The sequence below is a fragment of the Humulus lupulus genome, chromosome 6 (genome assembly GCF_963169125.1).
Source record: "Humulus lupulus chromosome 6, drHumLupu1.1, whole genome shotgun sequence".
Classification (NCBI taxonomy): Eukaryota; Viridiplantae; Streptophyta; class Magnoliopsida; order Rosales; family Cannabaceae; genus Humulus; species Humulus lupulus.
In genome coordinates this window covers 196358726-196378155 of record NC_084798.1, presented here as the reverse complement: position 1 = coordinate 196378155, position 19430 = coordinate 196358726, and the positions used below count along the sequence as shown (strand labels likewise).

The 19430-nt window shown below is 32.4% G+C and overlaps 4 protein-coding genes across 4 annotated transcripts; 2 read left to right on the top strand and 2 right to left on the bottom strand.

The window, feature by feature from the left end:
- Positions 1–4130: 4130 nt before the first annotated feature.
- Positions 4131–6377, bottom strand: LOC133782919 (small ribosomal subunit protein eS12-like). Its single transcript, XM_062222371.1, has 5 exons — positions 6235–6377; positions 5714–5749; positions 5053–5353; positions 4630–4695; positions 4131–4419 (listed from the first exon to the last, which is right to left on the bottom strand). The coding sequence occupies exons 2-5, from the start codon at positions 5719–5721 to the stop codon at positions 4360–4362; spliced, it is 435 nt and encodes a 144-aa protein (XP_062078355.1). The 5' UTR covers positions 5722–5749; positions 6235–6377; the 3' UTR covers positions 4131–4359.
- A 612-nt stretch (positions 6378–6989) lies between these two features.
- On the top strand, positions 6990–8538 carry LOC133782916 (uncharacterized). The gene has a single exon (XM_062222367.1). The coding sequence runs from the start codon at positions 7101–7103 to the stop codon at positions 8301–8303; it is 1203 nt and encodes a 400-aa protein (XP_062078351.1). The 5' UTR covers positions 6990–7100; the 3' UTR covers positions 8304–8538.
- Positions 8539–8693: 155 nt separating this feature from the next.
- On the top strand, positions 8694–10309 carry LOC133782917 (probable CCR4-associated factor 1 homolog 7). Its single transcript, XM_062222369.1, has 2 exons — positions 8694–9270; positions 9405–10309. Exon 2 carries the CDS (start codon positions 9427–9429, stop codon positions 10222–10224), a length of 798 nt encoding a protein of 265 aa, XP_062078353.1. The 5' UTR covers positions 8694–9270; positions 9405–9426; the 3' UTR covers positions 10225–10309.
- A 301-nt stretch (positions 10310–10610) lies between these two features.
- LOC133782918 (ABC transporter I family member 1) lies at positions 10611–12225 on the bottom strand. Its single transcript, XM_062222370.1, has one exon. The coding sequence runs from the start codon at positions 11666–11668 to the stop codon at positions 10982–10984; it is 687 nt and encodes a 228-aa protein (XP_062078354.1). The 5' UTR covers positions 11669–12225; the 3' UTR covers positions 10611–10981.
- Between the last annotated feature and the right edge of the window lie 7205 nt (positions 12226–19430).

Genomic DNA, 19430 nt, shown 5'->3' with positions numbered 1-19430 from the left:
TCCTTTTTTACCTGTTTTTTTCTTTTGGTCATCTCATTTTCACAACTCACTCTACTTCCATTCATAAAAGGCATAAACCTTATCTTTTTTTCTTTTCTTTTTTCTTCATCCTTTTTTGGGTAGAGAAAAGGCTTATCTTTACGAGCATGAGAAGTATGAAAATGAAAGGAAATCAATGACGACATATCTATGCCATTTCCATTGAACCCTGTGCCACTTCTATTTATCATTTTGTTCCCCTTTTTCTCATTTGCTTCTCAAAATTAGGATAGGAAATGGGATGGGTTCATTTATAAACACCATGATTGCTAGTTACATATATCAAATATATATATATATATTTACTTATATCTCATTGTATACTTTTGGGATTTAACTAAATTCTGAGATAATTTTATATTTATAAAAAATTTATAACAAATCCTGTAATTATCAATATAAATCAAAATAATATTTGACCTATTTTAGTTATTTTTTTATACAAGATTTGAATAAAAAAATTCCTAAATATTCGTTGATTGAAGTATAAATAAATTATATTATTTAAATTTTTAGTTTTAATTTTTTTTAATTTAAATTTATTTAGTTTAATTTTAATTAATATCATTTAAATAAATATTTTTTTTTGGAATTTTATTATAATCTTATCAATAAGTTGATTAGAATTAGGTAAAAGATTATGTCTATTTTGGCAATCAAATGATTTGTTGTGAAATTTTAAGAGATATATTATATATGATATTTAGTTCTAGGGAATAAAATGATGCAAACTCAAAATAGATTTAGTAACTTTTTGTTATTGTTATGGTGTAACCACTTTTTGTTTTTCAATACTTAAATAGTTATAATTTCAATTTTTTATATGATTGTGTACATTGCAGTCATTTAAAAGACCATATAAATTTTCAAGAAATTTCAAATAATTTACTATGCCAAAAATAAGGCTCAAATGACGTGTACATTGTAGTCATTTAAAAAATCTTGTAAATTTTCAATAAATTCTAAATAATTTATAGTGCCGAAAAGAATGTTCAAATAATTTGTTACACGCATGTCTACTTTTTTGTATACACATGTAAAATTTAACTGTTTGAACATTGTTTTCAGCACTGTAAATTATAATTTAAATTTTTTAAAAATTTATAGGATGTCTTAAATGACTACAATGTACATCATCGTATAAAAAAAACTATAACTGTCTATGTATTGAAAATAAAAAATAATTGCACCAAAATGGTGCCATATATATTAATGTCATTTTAAACTACACATAAATTCTAAGTGTGTTCTCACCTTAATAAATTTATTAAAATACATGTGATATCAGTGTACTTTTTATTTTATGTATATAAAAAAATTTGTTACTCTTATAAACACTTTAAACTAAGATGATAATTCATGTCGATGTCTTGTTTACTTACTTATCATATGATTAATGACTAATATAATCATTGGTCAAATTAATGTGTTATAATACATATAATTAATTTACTAGTTAGTTTCGTATGTAATTCTAACATATTAAGTGAAATTAGCTCATTAAATTTATACTTTTCAATTTACTCATGTCAACTTAACCGAAATAATTATACTTCAATCTGTACTTAACCCAAATTTTTGAATTTTAGTCAGAGCTATATCTTACTAATATATCCAAGGTTATAACTATTATAAACCAAACTTCTATACTCTCACATTAAAAGTAGTAAGGGCTCGACTCTGTTGTTTTCATGGTATTATTGTGCTCATTAAAGTACAAAGTAGACTTTTGTGAGACTATACATTATTTTTTAAAATAAATAAAAACATTAATCAAAATTTATTTAATAAAAAAAATTCCATAACAATATCCTATTTTAATATCTAAGTCAACTTCTGCTTCCAAAAACACATGCTAGAATATTTTTTTTTCCATTTTTTTTACGGTGGTGCTCGTTATAGTTATAATATATATCCTGCAAATTTTCAAAAAATTCAAAATATTTTACAGTATAAAAAATAAGTTTGTATTTTTTCGAACATGCTTGGTAAACCGGAATATCAATAAATATCAAGAACTTTATTTTCGACACTGTAAACTATTTGAAATTTTTCAAAAATTTGCAAAAAAGATGTTGCAACTACAATGAACACCGCCATGAATTTTTTTTTTAAAAAGAAAAAACTCCGATATGTGATTTTAGAAGTGGAGGTTGACTAAGAGATTAAAATAGGAGGTTGACTATAACACTTTGGAGTATTGCTATAAGGCACCACACCATGAGCGGTTGAATTTAAAATAGGATCTCATCAATTATAATTTAAAATATAAAAACGATTCAATTTTACCATTTATAATATATCACCTTAGGTTGTGTTTGGACACTATATTATGATGTCTTAAAAGAAATAGAAAGACCTAATGATAAATTGTATATGAGGTGTAAAAAGAGAGCCAAATAAATAGAAAGACGTAATGATAAATTGTGTACTTAAAAATTATTTGGTAAAATTAGAAGGAAGAAGATGATTAATTTTTTGTTTATTGTTTGATATAAAAAAAATGAAATGATAAATATTTGTTAACATATTTATTATGTACCATATTATCCAAATTATTATTATTATTTTAATTCTTTGAGAGCCAAAAAAAGACATAAATATAAAATTAAGTATTCCCACTATTTGCTATTTTTTTCCTATTTTAATTTCACAATTTCTCTCACTATGGAAGGATTAATGTTTCCTCACTCCAACTCCTTTCTTTGGCTATTTCCTCTTTGCCTAACAAATGCGAGTTATAGATTAGTTAGTCCAATACACTACTTTTAAATCCATCATTCTCTAACCCCTCTTACCAAAAGAAGAAGAAGGCAACAACCTCATGGCCAAGAGGTTAAGCCAGCCTTTGGTAGATACTACAGGCTTTAATTAGTGCCTATTCAAGATTAGATAGGTTGATGTCTTATTGTCATCGACAATGGTATCAACCACAATTATGCCTCTTTGTTTCCCTCGTTTCCTTCCCATTATGCAAACTAAATTTGGTAAAGATTCAAATCCAAATGGAAAGTAGCTGAATCCAAAGTTACAAAACCAACAGCAGTAGTTGTAGCTGAACCCAATTTGTTGACTGACTGGGCAGATAAGATGATTGAACCTACAACTGTGAGAGTGGTGGTTGAAGTGTTTTGTGGTCCAGAACCAAACTTGGTTTTTGTGGTGTTACACCGAACTTGGAATAGGCTTTCAATAGAGCACGAGGAGTACGAATCACACAGCAAAAGCATTCAAGAATAAGAAACCCCCACCTACCTTAATGGTCGACCATAATGAGATGAATCCTTATCTTACAACGAGGCTTCTTTATGATGGTCTTGATCTACTTTGGAGAAATACATCAAATACCGGCCAACCGAAGGAAGTGACAAATCAGCATTAATAGCTGAGTATGCAACTTCCAACTAGTAGAAACTGTAGTAGATAAAGCATATTTAGTAGTACAATGAGCAGAAAAGCGAACTCCAAAGATCTGCAACCATTAGTTCCAGCGGTAATCGCTCGCTAATATCTCTAACTAACCAACACATCAAATTGACTAGTAACTTCCAAGCCATATGATATTAATGGAAAAAAATCACGAAGCTCCATTACTTTAGCAAGTTTTAATACTTTCCCAAAAGGCTTGTAACTCAGCAACCATAGATTTTAAGGGTCTCGAGGGGTAAGAACAACGATCTCTGGGGACCGCCCCTGTGCTGCACGACACCTCAGTGACTATACAGCAGCATCAACACTGATCGCAAGCTGTTCTTCAGGTGGGGGAGACAAATATTCTTGCGCACAGAGCTCAGGGCAGCCATCGTCAACCGCATCCAAAAAGGTCTACCTCAGAAACTATCATACATGACAGATACAGTTGCAAATGAAAAATAAGAGTTATGACTACATAAAATGAGATTGGGCATGAAGTTCTAATTAATGCTTGATTAATTGTTGACACCACAAAAATATATATCCCAGATCACTAGATCAGTAACCCCCAAGCAAGACTTGAATGGTTATATTGTCCACTCTCATGAACTTGGGATTTTTCTCCAAAAAAAAACTCCATTTAAAATATGCAAACAAAGAAAGAGAAATGGCCACCATAAATAAAATATTATCACCCCAAAGGATTAGATTGGAATCTATGAACTAAAACAGACAAGTATTGTAAATATTTAAATATTGTTGCTAAAAGATACAGCTGAAATTGTGACAATCAAAAAACCACGTTGAACAGATTGGTCTTTCAGTGTCCGAGCATCAACAATGAAAACAGAAAAATACTCAAAACTTCCCAAGGGAAAAAAGCCCTCACTCCAAATTTTAACTAATTTAATGAGACTTCACATACTCCTGAACGACATGAAGACCCTCTGTCTCCTCACCAAAATCCTGCAAAATAATCGATCAATGAGCAGAGAACATTGACAAAAACAATCTAATTTCCAATTGTGTAAAAGAAAGAGAATCGAGTGAATATGAACATACAAACTAAGTATGTTGCAATGATGGAAAATCAAACCAAGAGTGATTGAGTTACATTCATATGACTTGAGAAAAAATAACATCAGAAGTGCAAAAGATTGCAGTCTAGGATTATACCTTCACAACCACACAGGAGCAACCGACCACCTTTCTTGCCTTCCCTTCGGAATCAATCTTGCATAACTGTGAACACAAAATATTCAAATTACTACGAAGAAGATTTTCAACAAACATTATCATAAAAGTAGAGTGATAGTACATTGGAATCTGAAGAAATCAATTAAAGATCCAGAAACAATTCTGCTAATAGATCTCCCCTTAACAAAAACAATAACATGTAATTAGTAGTAGATGTTTTAGATAGTTAAATAGAACAATCAGGTTTATAATAACTTTTTTTAAGGAATTTCAGAAAATGAGAGACAGATATTTAATAAAAATTTTGTAATGGAGCTATTCAAAAACACCCAAAAACAAAGTAAAAACTTTCTACATGTTCTAAAGCAACACTGACAAAAAAAGTGCAAAAAATATGCTTACCCCAGCCCATTCACCGAGAGTTTTAGCACTAGGAACTGAGATCAACTTCACATTGTGGTCAGCACATAGAGCCTTGATCAACTTAACATAGTCTGGTTGATCACAATCCTCGGCTAGCACAACAATCTGTGCAGCGTGTTTCTCAATAACCTTTGCTCCCTCGTGGAGCCCACGTGCAAGGCCATTATGAGCCAAGGACTTCCTTAGGACAAGCTGCAATGCTGTCATAAGGTCCATGGGCTCGCCTGGGGCCACAACGGCGGCGGGAGTCTCAACAGGGACAGGAACAGCTCCGTCTTCTCTGTAGTAGCAAATGAGCAACAAAGAAAATAAATAACAAGCAATAGACGCAAACAAGGATCATATGGTGCTCATGCTTGATAACCATTAACCCCAAAGGAAAAAAAAATGACATGTGCCAAATAAAACATCGAACCAGGAGTCAGTGAAATACTAAATGTAGTAGCTAGCTAACTAGTAAACAGACCCAAGTGTTCTACTATAACAAAATATGTGGCAAACAGCTGGTATGACTGAGTAAATTAGCACTAATCAGGAAATAAGGATTACGACAAGTATTAGATAAATTATTTAAAGAACACAGCTGGTGTATGTAATGACATGTCCATAATCAATGGTAACACAAAAAAATCCAACTTACCCAGACATTTTGATGAAGATGTTCGGATCAGGAGCTCTGAAAAAATAAGATAAACCAAGCAGAAAGAGAAAAAAATGTCAAAAATATAATTAAAAAAATTAGTATATTGCAAAACTAAGTAAACGTATTTTTTTTTAAAAAAATAATCGTAATTATATGATTCAACGCAGATATATATATATATATATATATATATAAGAACACAAACCTATAAATTCTCATCAAATGGAAAAGTCGAAAATAAAGAACACATCAGCACTACAACACAAGTGAAATGAGCATACAAGCTAATAATTCCCCCTTCTCAATTGCCAAATTCAGAGGCAGATTAATTACAAATACCCTATCACTAGAAAAATCGTTTAATGTGTCAAAGTTCTAAAATTCACATTTCTTTCCTAGCTTACTTTCTCATAAACCAAACAAAACAATCGTTGCTGTTCTAATATACATATTTTCTTTCTTACTTACAATATTCCCACACAACATTTCAAACATAAAAAGGTCGTAGATAAGCTGACCTTCAAGAGGGCGAAGATGGTGAGAACAGATCCAGAAGCTGCAACGATATCTAGGGTTTCAAACGGAGAAAGGAAGGAGGCGAACGAAGATTTCTTATAAATTCGTAGGAGATGATTTCTAAAACCCTAGTTCAGTGAATTTACTAAAATACCCTTTCTTTATATAATGGCTGGGCCTATTTTGAGTGGGCTATTTTTAAACTTAGGGTCTGGACTTCATTATATGAAAGTTTACAAAAATACGTGTAATTTATAAGAAATTTTGACTTTTAGGATACGAGAAAATATTTACAAAAATACAAAGATGAGTAAAATTATTTACAAAAAAGACAGTGATGTATAGAATTAACAATTTTTTTGCTAAATTACTGAACTAATTGTGGTGTTATAAAAATACTACTTTTAGCTAGTAGTTGTAAAATTAATTGGTAAATTTAGTTATACGGTCCAGAAACTAAATAGTTATATAAATAGGTAGATATTGAAACTGATTGTTACATAAGTGCTTATATTAATAAATAAATGGTTACATAAAAAAAATACACAACGTTAAAAAAAAAATTCTACAAAATATTTTGACAATGATTAAATTGGATCAATGTGATTTTTGCTTTATTATAAAAGTGGGCAATTATCAACTTTTTCCTTTATTTTATGTCTATGAGCCATTGGACGAAGTGGCTAGCCCAAACTCGAGTCGGTTTATTTTATGTACCGGTCCGGTTTGGAATATCATTTAAATACTGAATCCAGCATTCTTTTTCTTCTTCCTTCTCAGTTTCGATATTTTCCCTTGTTTCTTCTTCAATTATTTTCTATCTGAAAACCCTAATTTCACGCATCGTTGAAGCCCGGTTAAGGAAAAGATGCATCGCGAATCTCACCGAGTACAGCAGATCTTCGTTCAATTCCCGGACCTGGAAATCCCGAGCAAAACCCTAAGCTTCACCTCGAGCGAAGTGCGGACCCTTCGCCAGTTGAAGCTCTCTCTTTTGCCCAATCCCTTCTCATCAGAAGCTCTTTCTTCCTTTTACTTCACCTTAAACGGTAGGCCGCTTGATGATTCTTCTCAGATTCTGAGTTCTCAAATTGCCCCTCTTTCTACCTTAATTCTACAATCCAGAGCTCGCGGTGGTGGTGGAGATGGCGGTGCGACTGGAGCAGAGTCACGGGACTGCTACCTCAAAATGTACGCGGAGAAGAAGCCCGATAAGGTCGACCCGAATGAGCAGAGGCTATCGAAGTGGTTGAATTGTGCGCTTTCGAATGAGCCATTGAAGGAGCCGTGTGTTGTGGATTGGCTTGGTAACATTTTCAATAAGGAGGCTTTAGTGGAGGCTTTGTTGGGGAAGAAGATTCCCAAGGCGTTTGGGCATATAAAGGGTTTGAAGGATATGATCAAGATTGAGCTTTCGATGATTCCTGGGGTCGAAAGAAATGGCGATGTGAGGTCTGGACCAAGGTTTGAGTGCCCTATTACTGGGCTTGAGTTTAATGGAAAGTACAAATTTTTTGCGCTGAAAAAATGTGGGCATGTTTTGAGTGCGAAGGCTTTAAAAGAAGTTAAGTCTTCTTCTTGCCTTGTTTGCCATGCTGAGTTTACAGAGACCGATAAGATTGTTATAAATGGGAATGATGAGGAAGTTTTGGTGCTGAGAGAGAGAATGGAAGCAGAGAAGGATAAACAGAAACAGAGGGAGAGGGAGAAGAAGGCTAAGAAGGTGAAGCATGGGGAAGTTGTAGCGGCCAACGGCGGTGAGGTTGGTGTCTGTTCAGATTCGCATTTGGTTCGGTTAAGTGGTACAAAACATGGTGTTAGTGATGCTAAAGATGAGTTGAAGGTTTCATCTATGGCAGGAACGAATGGGAAGGCTGCAAAAGATGCAAGTAATGGTGCAGTTTCTGTGAAAAGTTCCAGTAATAATGCAGCAGCCAAGCGATTCAAAGCTACAGATATTGCTCCACCTAATGCTAACAAGGAAGTTTATGCATCGATTTTTACTTCTTCGAGGAAGTCTGATTTCAAGGAAACTTATTCTTGTAGATCACTCCCGCTTGGAAGGAATTGATTGGTGAGATGAATAAGTGGTGGAGGAATGGACTGGTGATCTGTTCTTTTGGCCAGGTTCTTGTAGTTATCTCTTCAATATGATCGATATTTGGAAAGAAACATTTGATATAATTGAGATTATGATGTCCATTTTACTAACTTGTGTATTTGGTTTCTATCAAAACTCTTTTTTCTTCCTTTAATGTAAAGTGTAGACTTTTATTGTGAAGGATTTAACAAGGGCTTCTTCTTCATGTCTTCTGCATCATTCTCTAGTCAGTACTGACTTTAAAGATTGAAAGGTCTATTTATAACTACTACTTTCAGAATATTTAGAATATGCAGTTGAATTTATGAAACTTTTTTTTTCCACTACTTTATAAATCTCTCGCTCTTTACAATTTATGAAGAAAAAAAAACACTTTAGCATGCCAACTATAACTTCTATTTTAATTTAGATACATAAATTTCTAATCTATTCTACTCTTTTTCTTTTCTTTCTTGATATTGCTGTACCGTACTACATAGGTACATGTAAATATTGATTGAGTTCTTTACACCGAAAATAACCTTATAACGTCTCTGCACAAAACAGATAATTTAAAAAATAAACAATAAAAAAAGGGTATTTTTAAATTTTCCCCTATATAAACACGACTCGTTAAAAACCAAAATCTTCTTCTTAACTGCTCTGTCCACCCCAAAATACTCTTATCAAGGCCAACAAACGAAATAAAGAAATCCTTCCCTCTGTGACTTATTTTTTCTCTTCTTCCTCTTCTCTGCAAACCACACAACTCATTATCAACGAAACCCTCGTTTGTTGGCCTCCAAGCCGCCTCGTACTAGTAAAGAAATTATCTACAATAGCGGTCAGTAGTCAGAAAACTTCATTCATTGCAAGATATTCTTCTTCTTCCCAACGTTCAAGATATTCTTCTTCTCAACGTCTTGAGCGGGCATTCTTGACTTTCAGAGCATTTAATGTAAGGCCTCAAATCTTTCATATATATTTCTTGTTCTTGTTCTGGATTATGTATTGGCATATGACCGAGTGTGGATGTATTGTTTTCTCTTCTCTTGATATGGGATGGTGTGCTTTTGTGTTCTTTTTTTCCAGACTTGATGTTTAAGTAGCACAAATGGAAGTTTCGTTGACGAATGATTCGATTCACTTTAGGGAAGTTTGGAGTGACAATCTTGACCAAGAGTTTAGATTGATACGAGATATAGTGGATGCTTACCCTTATGTATCTGTGGATACTGAGTATCCCGGAACCGTTGTGGAGCCTATCTCCTGGGAGAACAGAGAATATGAAAATATGAAGACCAATGTGAACCTCACGAAGTTGATTCAAGTCGGTTTTACATTTTCTGACGAGAATGGAAACCTTCCCACTTGTGGGACTGATAAATACTGTGTTTGGCAATTCAATTTCTGCGAGTTTGTTCTTGACCGGGATCTCTGTGCCAAAGCTTCCATTAATTTGTTACGGCGATCTGGCATCGATTTTATGAAGAACAATGAAAAGGGTGTTAGTTGTATTAGTTTCGCTGAGTTGCTAATGTCTTCGGGGGCAGTGCTGAATGATGAGGTGCACTGGATTACATTCCATGGTAGTTGTGATTTTGCATACCTGCTAAAGCTCCTTACTGGGAAAAATCTTCCAGATACAGAGGCGGGTTTCTTTGAATTGATCAGAATTTACTTCCCTAAGCTCTATGATATCAAGTATCTAATGGGACTCCGACGTGTAGAAGGTGGTTTGAGCACGATTTCGTCGATTCTTGGAGTGCAAAGAATTGGTACGAGTCACCTAGCTGGCTCCGATAGTTTGCTCACTTGCTGCACATTCATGAAATTTAGAGAGCTATTGGGAATTTCTCAGGAACAAGTAGGAATATTACACGGTTTAGGAGTTGGACGTTTGAGACGATAAAATAGTACAATACTCCTTTAAACAACACAAACATTTATGAAATTATTGTAGAAACTAAATATATGCAAAAGAAAATTCTTTAGTACTTGTGTCTGCATGGAGTGATCCATTTTCTTTTCTAATCATTATTAGTATTGCTACATCTAACCATTGAGTATATGTCAATATCTATATCTGTGTGAATTGGGACACCGGTTTCAGAAAGTTCTTGATGAGAGTTGCCTGTTTTTCGTTATTTGATTCCTCTTCTACTTTTAATAACAAATGAAGCCATATTCAATTCAATATTCATCCCTCTCTTCGTACTTCATTTGCAAAACAGCCTATGCTATTTACTCAAAGTAATAGATGACATGAAGAATAAATTAGTGATTGTAAGCATAGTCTAACACACTTCTCTAAGATATTGCCTTCACTTCTTTCTTTGCTTCTATAATACCTGAAAAAGTTATTGCTCCATTTGAGGCACCCACTTCAATCTAGCTATAGTAGAAGTGGTTGAGTGAGTGATTGTGTAAGACTCCATTACAAACAAAGAAAAAGAAAACAAATATTCTCCTACTACTATTACATGAAGAAGCAAATCACTTGAGATTTGCAGAATACAAAGACTAGGCCAAGATTGAGCCTTTTTGCGATAAGATTAACATATTAAATGACAAAATTATTCTCCTTTTCTTTTCCCACTCTAGTTTTGTTAAAACAAAACAAAACAATACAAAAAATAGGTAATAATGGATGGTTCAAACCTTAGAACTTAGAAGTCTCTTCTATCAAGCATATCCACGAAAGTCATTCTCCTTGGGAATCTAGGGGGCAGCCTCAAAACCATAGCATCATCAATCTCAATAGGCAAATGGGTAGCCAAAATCACAATCCCACCTTTCTTTCTATGCTCTGCAATGATATACTCAAGCAGCTTAACCCCATCATCATCCAAAGCCACAGATGGCTCATCAAGCAACCAAATTTGCCTATCAATGGCCAACAACCTAGCCAACTGAAGCCTTTTCCTTTGACCCATTGAAAGTATTTTGGCCTTCTCTTTGGCCAATCTACCAAGCCCCATTAACTCCAATGCAGGCAAAGACTTACCTTGTTTCCCTTCAAGTACCTCAAACCACTGAACATTGTCCAATACCGTGATATTGCTCTTGATTGCGTCCTTTAGAGAGAGCCAGTTGAGTTGAAGCTTGTACTGATGGAAAATCCCTGACTTGGTTATGTCGTGACCGTTCCAGAGGACTTCTCCGGCCGATGGCTTGGAAAACCCGGCCAGCATACGGAGGAAAGTCGTCTTGCCCGACCCGTTCGTGCCAGTGAGGACGAGCGAGCCGCCGTCGTGGATGGTAGCGTTCACGTTTCGGAGGATTTGCTGAGCGTTTCTCATGCACGAAACGTTGTTGAGAAGAAGGCGAGGGAGTTGGGGTTTTCTCAGAGACATTTTGTTTCAGAGCTTTGGAATTGTATATGTATATGTGTGTCTATATTTATAAATATGTACCTGATGGATTAACTGCTCGGCGGGTCGCCGGAGGCTTCGACGGTGTTTGGGCGGCGCTTAGAGAGAAAGAAGCTTAGATTAGATTCGATGGATGAAGTCATGAAGATGGTAGAGAGAGAGTAATGAGTAATGCGTAATCGTGTTAGAAATAAATGTCGCTTTGTTTGCTACAATTAAACGACCTGTCGTTTAATGATGAAGTCGTTTCTAAGAATAGCAAAGTTTACAGCATAAGATTTTATCATGTAAAAGTTTGAAACCCCAGAAAAATAACAATTCACATTTCATTGACACTCAAATGGATTTTATAAACAATTAATCTAAGGACAATGCATACTTCTGGAACGTTACAAGAGAAGTGAAACAGCAAGAAAAAGATTGAACATTGACCAACCTCCATGATCATGGGAGAGCTTGATTCACATCATCTATTACCAACATCATTTTTCAAGGAGGGCTGAATGAGAATGGAGGGACTGCAATGTACCCGAGAATGAGATTGTCAAAAGAGATAGGCAAGACTACAATATCGGTGTGGTGTGGGCTTAAGGTCATACAATCTTTGCAATATTTTCGTTTGTAGGGCAAAGGGATCTATTTTTTCGCTACCTAGAAGGGAGATTGCATGATTAAGATCTTTCTCAAGATCCTTCGATCCTTAAGACAATCCTACGCACCACTAGCCAACTATAGGGTCAGGGTTGAATCCCCTCAAATGTTGAGTTATATGAAAGATTAGTGTAAAACTGGATTAACTAACTTAAACAAAATATTTTTACAACCCTCGAAGAAAATCTCATGGAATATCTTGTGTGATTTGTGATTGTCAATTAAAATAGTTATTCTTAATGTGAAAATCTTTATTAGCGTGAATATATTATCCTTACCATTTTTATCATAAATAGACTTTATTGGTAGAATAATATATTTGACTTATTCTGACTGAGTATTTTTAAAGATAGAATATTTGAGGATAAGAAAAATTTGAAAATGAATCTGATTAAGAAAAATGACCAAATTCGTTACAGTCAGTCAAGACAGATGATCATGCTCATTCAGCAATTTCTTGATTTGTCGGAACAGAATCAACTTCGCTGACTGATTTTTTCAATCAAATAAATTTGTAAATAGTCTTGTAATAATTACAAGATTTCAGAAGAGCTAGCCTTGGACGTTTTTCTTAGGTATAAATACATTGCCAAGGTCTTTGGAAAAGTTACCTCTTCCATTTTGAATTTTGAAAACACTTGTTGTTATTATTTAGGAGTGTTTTTTTGTAAATATTAAGTTGTTCACCTTAATCTTTGTTTGTGTATCGATGACACTTGTCTATGTATCTATCTTATTCCTTGTGTAACATGTGGTATCTCTTGTGAATGTGTTCCTAAGGATCTTTGGGAGGAGATTTCATCAAGACTCACTTCGGAAGGAAGAGAGCACTTGCTGTTCTATGAATGAATTTCAAGAAAAGCAACGTTTTATCAAAACCAGATTTGTAAAGAAGAGTACAACAAGATTGCGACAATAGTTTAAGACAGAGTCTTACATTGTTTAAGTCAATGCTTTTGTACACATTGTTTCTTTACTAATTGGTTTATTCTATGGGTGTGGTCCCGTGGATGTAGGTTATCCGAAAGAATTTATGAACCACGTAAAAATTTTCGTGTCGATTTTTACTCATTTTTGTATTTTTGTCTTGACATTCGTATTAGTTGTAATAACAACACAGTAATCGGTTTAAACAACTTAATCAATATTCTCCATTTAATTAAGTTGTTTAATTCTACTCACCTGACAATCATAAAATACGAAATTTCAATAAGTTCTACCAAAACAAACATGGAGTGATGTCTTACCACTACACCACTCTACTAGTGGTAGCACAAAGGAATATTTAAGAAACTCATTTATTTTGATTTTAAAATAATCCTTCAATTGTCAAATTTTTCTTTGAAAATTTTGAATTACACAAGAATAAAAATATTATTTGTTCCAAATAAAATTAATTTTTTTTTTTCAAAAAATACCAATACAACAAAAAAAATTATATTAGAAATATATAAAATTTCAAATCACCTTGCTGCATTACTATCCACGATATTCTGAACAATCTAATTATAGCAAAAATATATACATATATAATTAACTAAGGTTGATACAAACAACTCTTAATATTGAAATTCTAAACATTGTACCTAAAATAAGTCTAAATAACAACTACCATTATACTTAAATTTTTAACTTACTTTCTCAACTTTTTGTTGATAAGACAAACAAAAGTACCCATTTTGTAATCTCACACTGCCGGAAAAAAATTTTAGCAAACTAAACAAATAACCCAAAGTTTTCAAATATTGGAAAAACAGGTTTCGACGCCCCAACTTAACTTGAAAATGACACAAATTTTGTGTGTCAGGGTTGGAAAAATTAGATAGGAGTTAAAAATGGGTCAAATTCATTTGACATGATACCTCTTTTATATCTCTTCTATATAATAAGTGTGTAGATAACAGAAATTCTTAGTTTTAACGGTTTTTAATTTTTTTAATATTAACTTTAACAGAATATTCTTATATTTAACAGAATATTCTTATATTTAACGGTAGTTTGTAAACACTTAAACTTAAATAAAATAAAATAAATAATTAAAAAAATTAAAATAAGATATTTTTGAGATATTTTACAAAGATAATTATTTAAAAATAATAAATAATTAAATAAATTAAAATATGATATTTTTCAGATATTTTAGAATGATAATTATTTTAAAATAATAAATAATTAAACAAATTAAAATATGATACTTTTGAGATAATTTACAATAATAATTATTTAAAAATAATAAAATTATACGTTTTATAACTTAAATAAAATTTAATTAAACTTAAACTCACTTATTAGAATAATATTATATTAAACATATAATATAATCTACTATGAATTAGTAACAAATTGCTTTTTTTTTTTTAAAAAACTAGTAAGAAACTTAAATTTAAAATTCACGTATAATATTTAATATTACATTAAATATATAATATATAATTTTTTGTTGTCACTCCTAAATTAAAAAACTAGAAGAAACATAAAATTAAACAAAAATAAATAAATTATTTAATTAAAATATGATATTTATTTAAAATTTATATGACATTAATATAAATTTAATAAAAATAATTAATAAATTCTATAAATAAAACTAAGCAAACGTGCATACTGCACGTTGCTTGTATCTAGTAAATATAAAAAGTGTGTAGATAACAAAAATTATTGATTTTAACCGTTTCTTTTGTTAACTCGATCAGAATATTCCAAATATTTAACGGAATATACTTTTAAAACCAATTCAAATATTATATAATATTATTATTAAATTCAAAAATTATAAATTATCAATGGATATTATAAATTCAAATGTTATAAAACATTATTATTATAATAATATTTAATACTAGAGTAGATATTTATTAATTATATCTATATAAATTCAAATGTTATAAAATATATTATTATTATCATAATATATAATATATAATATTTAATCCTCATTTTTATAAAATTTTGCATGAATAAATTTTGAGTAATAATTATATTAATATAAATTCAAATATTATAATAATATTTTATACAAAATTAGATATTTAATAATTATATTAATATTGTTGACTACATTTTTCGCTATCAACCTAATCTAAGAACTCGACAGAAATTAGAAGAAAATAACACAGAGATTTTACGTGGTTCAGACTATAAAAGAGCTCTAGTCCACGAGTCTTTGATATTAGTGAGTTTGAAGCTTGTTTGAGCAAGCTTCAATGGAGTCTCAGACAGTGTATATATTGCGTTCATACTAGCCTGTAGTTGTTTCTTGGTCTCAACCATTTTCTTTTCAGGCCCCTTCCATCGCACACGTTTCGTTGATGCCTACAAAGAAAGGTTCAAGAAAATGAACTCACTACCAGAGGAAGAGATGAACCTCAGTCTTCTCGTCATCGAGGCCAACCTTCGATGGTCCGGCTGCTTCAGGAGGGTCAAAGGATAAGCATTGTGACCTTCATTGGCTTTCAAGATTCAAAGAAATCACTTAACAAGGCGAGCTCCACACGCGGAACGTCGCGGTGGAGGCCCAATGCGAGTATGAATAGTGATTTATTCAATTATAATTCTTTCTTTCTTCTTTCTTTTTCTTTGTGTCAAAATACATTTTATTTTCTGAAAATCAAACACAAATTAAATTAAAATTAATATTTTTAAATATAAAATATATTACAATAAATCTATGAAAATATTAATTAAAACTTAGTTAATTTTAAACTATAAAACTAATAAAATGATATTTTTGAGCACTAATCACAACCCCCTACCAGCTTATTGCTAGTCTCTAGCAATTCAAGTGAAATGATAAATGTCAACATGATATATTTCAGGTAAAAAATTATCAAATTTAAGTATTATCACAAAATGTTAGTAACAAGTCAATAAGAGTTATCAAAATTACTTTGAACAAATCTAAAGTTGTGAGTGTGTGCACCAAACTTGTACCGTCTTACCGCAAACTATAGCACATAAAGCCTTCGAAATTATGTCAAGTAAAAGTCTCAACTCCATTAACCTCTCATGTAATTGAAAATATTCAAAGTTAAGGGTTTCACACATGGAGTTGGAAATAAAGAAGTAAGCACTCATCAAATGAATATATATTTAGGACAAACTTTTAAATAATCATTGAAACGAAGATAGTAAATAAACTATTTTGACAACCACCATAAAGAGTACCACAAAACCAGTTTTTCGGGAATTCTAAGTTAAATAGACAACTTTACATTAATTCAAAGAGCCATGAAATAAAACATGAAATTGATAAACACACATTTTTTTGGGACACAAGAGGCAATCATAATTGAAAATGATAGAACTATTGCTCTTGTCTTTTTTTTTTCTATTTTTTTTCTTCTTTTTCGTTTTCTTATTTGTTTTTTCATGAAGAACATAATGAAAAGGCTCTCTAATAAGATTTGTCTTTAGAAAATATTATCCCTAAAACATCATCCATTCATACCACAATACATTGTCCAAATAACTATAACCATTTCTATTATCCCCAAAAATTGGAGATCGATGACGTGGCAATAGAGGTGACAAGTGGCAGTACATGGTCCGTAAAAGACACATTAATAAGTCAATAAATATATTGGCTCCTCAAAGTTGTGATAAAGTGATCTGGCTTAGGAGTAGCCGGGTAGGCCATTGAAGAATTTTGACTGGCTTGAGAAGTGTCATGACCGACCAGGAGTGACTTGTCTGCCCAGGAGTGACTTGTCTACCCAGGAATGACCTTGTCTGCCCAGGAGTGACCTTGCCTGCCCAGGCATGACTTTGTCCGACCAGGCATGAACTTGGCCGACCAGTCAAGTGCATGTCCTACCAGTTAAGTGCATGTCCTACCAGCCAAGTGCATGTCTTACCAGCCAAGTGCATGTCCTACCAGCTAAGTGCATGACTGCCCAGTCGAGTGCATGACTACCCAGTCAAGAGCATAACTGCCCAGTAGAGGTATGGCCGACCAGAAGGTGATATTCATCAACCAGATAGAACAGACTACGTCAAGGTTCCCAGAAACGGCTTCAACAAGAATCGGTCTTGGTATACGCGGGAATCTCTCATTCTTCCCACAAATTTGGTGTTCTGTTACATTTTGAATATTTTTGTAATTTAAATGTAATAAATATAATAAAATATCCCGATTCTAGGGGATAGCAGATGTATGATCCTAAGCCTATAAATATATGGCGTATGGGATTAGGAAAGGACTCTTCTTTTTTGAACTCTTATTTTCTAGAGAGAGAAGTGCTTGTAGTTGAGAGAGTTCTTGTATTCTTTTAATCTGTACTGAAGAAACTCAATTGACTCAGGTTCATCTGATCTTGAGTACAGATCTATAATCACAACTCCAAGTAGATTAGGCTATTACCGACATATTGGGGCTGGACCACTATAAAAATTACGTGTATTACTTACTTTCTTTTCAAAACCGTCTATGTCGTTTTATTTCTCTTGAAGGTTTCATCATTTTTTACGTTCTCACGTCGTTGGCCAAAAACGCAGTCAACAATTTCTAATAATCAATAAAAATTTAAAAGTTATTTTCTCAAGTCTCACCTCTCACACAAAAGAATGAATTACTTAAACATGGCAAATTTCTAAGAAAATATGTGCTAACAACCATCTTACCACAATGTTTGGCATGTGAATTAGGTAACTCTAGAGAAACTCTTAGTAATAAAGATAGCAAAAATTGACTCAAAAGTAACATTTTGCAAGAATAAATAAGTAATTTTAAAAAAAATTGACCGTAAAAATATTAATATGACAAAAATCAACATGAACGTGCATGAATATGCTCACCATCCCCAACAAAAATCAGACACTGTCCTCATTGTTTAAAAATATATACATAAGAAGCGTGAAATGAGAACACGTAGAGAGTGAGCTACTACAAAATGATATGATATTGATTCTTAGAAAAAGAAAAATAAATGACAAGACAAACTATCATAATAAAATAACAAAAAGGAAAAACAAAATAAATAATAAAACATACTAGAAATAAAGAAAGCAAGGAAAGATAGAACCTGATTAGTCTTGGCAAACCAGAGAAAAGTCTCCTCAGGTTGGTTCACCAACTCAATATTCTTGACTATCCAGTATCAAAAATGAATTTTCTTTTATCTCGTGTCTCAAAAATGGAAGTATTAGTAACATTCTCAGGGTAAAGAAAATGTTCGTTTTCAGTATCGTGGAGGAAATTGTTTGATTGATTCTTTGAGAAATTTTTTCGAATTTCCTCCACAATAAGGTTTATCACATCAATATGATAACACTTGTTTTCATTCGGAGTTGTTAGAAGAATTTCAGCATGAGGAATATTTTCACTCCGAATAGTAATGGCATTGTAAATCCTAAAATTGGCATGTTTTTATAGAAATATTTGTAACACCCTAATGTCTCATAGACTACCGAGAACACAGCATTGGGTCATAATCGTAAATATTGCTCTTTTATTTAATAAAAACTTAAAAAAATAAATACATGGATCCATGGTTTTATAAAAATAAAATACTTGTCTTTAACATAAAAATAAGCAACATTTAAATAAAACAAACTTTAAAAAAAAAAAAAAAATTTGGCCTACTTGATCTTGCTCGACTATATGGTCCCCAACGAATACATCACGAAGCTCTTAGGTCCCACTCGCCACCGGCCTTTCTATCCTTAATTTCCTGAAATAACAACATCATAAGGAGTGAATTTCCAAGCTCAGTAAGGAAAATACAAACAAGGGTTAGTCATATAATCAAACATAACATATATTCACCAAAGTCATACAAACACAAACATCTAGATCATATCACATCTTAAGTCATAATTCTAAATCATAAATCTAAGTCACAGATCACAGGTCATACTCTAAGTCATAAGTCATAGGTCATAGGTCATAGATCATAAATCATAGGTCATAAATCATAATTATAGGCCATATATCATAATCATAACTAAAAAAATAACACGTCAGATATAATAAAAAGATAAGTGCTTATACAGGGGTGGAAATTAAGCCCCGGACAAAAGTCCATCATACACCGGACATAGGTCCGTCATAAAGTTTTGGCAACCGAGCCTACCGAACATAGTCTGTCGTACATCA

What these genes read in the sequence shown, in the direction of transcription:
- LOC133782919 (XM_062222371.1), bottom strand. An exon ending in CTCTCGGTGAATGGGCTGGG is followed by an intron (nt 4,696 to 5,052) that starts GTAAGCATATTT and finishes TTGTGTTCACAG; the next exon opens with TTATGCAAGATTGATTCCGA. An exon ending in GCTCCTGTGTGGTTGTGAAG is followed by an intron (nt 4,420 to 4,629) that starts GTATAATCCTAG and finishes ATTATTTTGCAG; the next exon opens with GATTTTGGTGAGGAGACAGA.
- LOC133782916 (XM_062222367.1), top strand. Translation starts at nt 7,101, where the DNA reads ATGCATCGCGAATCTCACCGAGTACAGCAGATCTTCGTTCAATTCCCG.
- LOC133782917 (XM_062222369.1), top strand. Translation starts at nt 9,427, where the DNA reads ATGGAAGTTTCGTTGACGAATGATTCGATTCACTTTAGGGAAGTTTGG.
- LOC133782918 (XM_062222370.1), bottom strand. Translation starts at nt 11,668, where the DNA reads ATGTCTCTGAGAAAACCCCAACTCCCTCGCCTTCTTCTCAACAACGTT.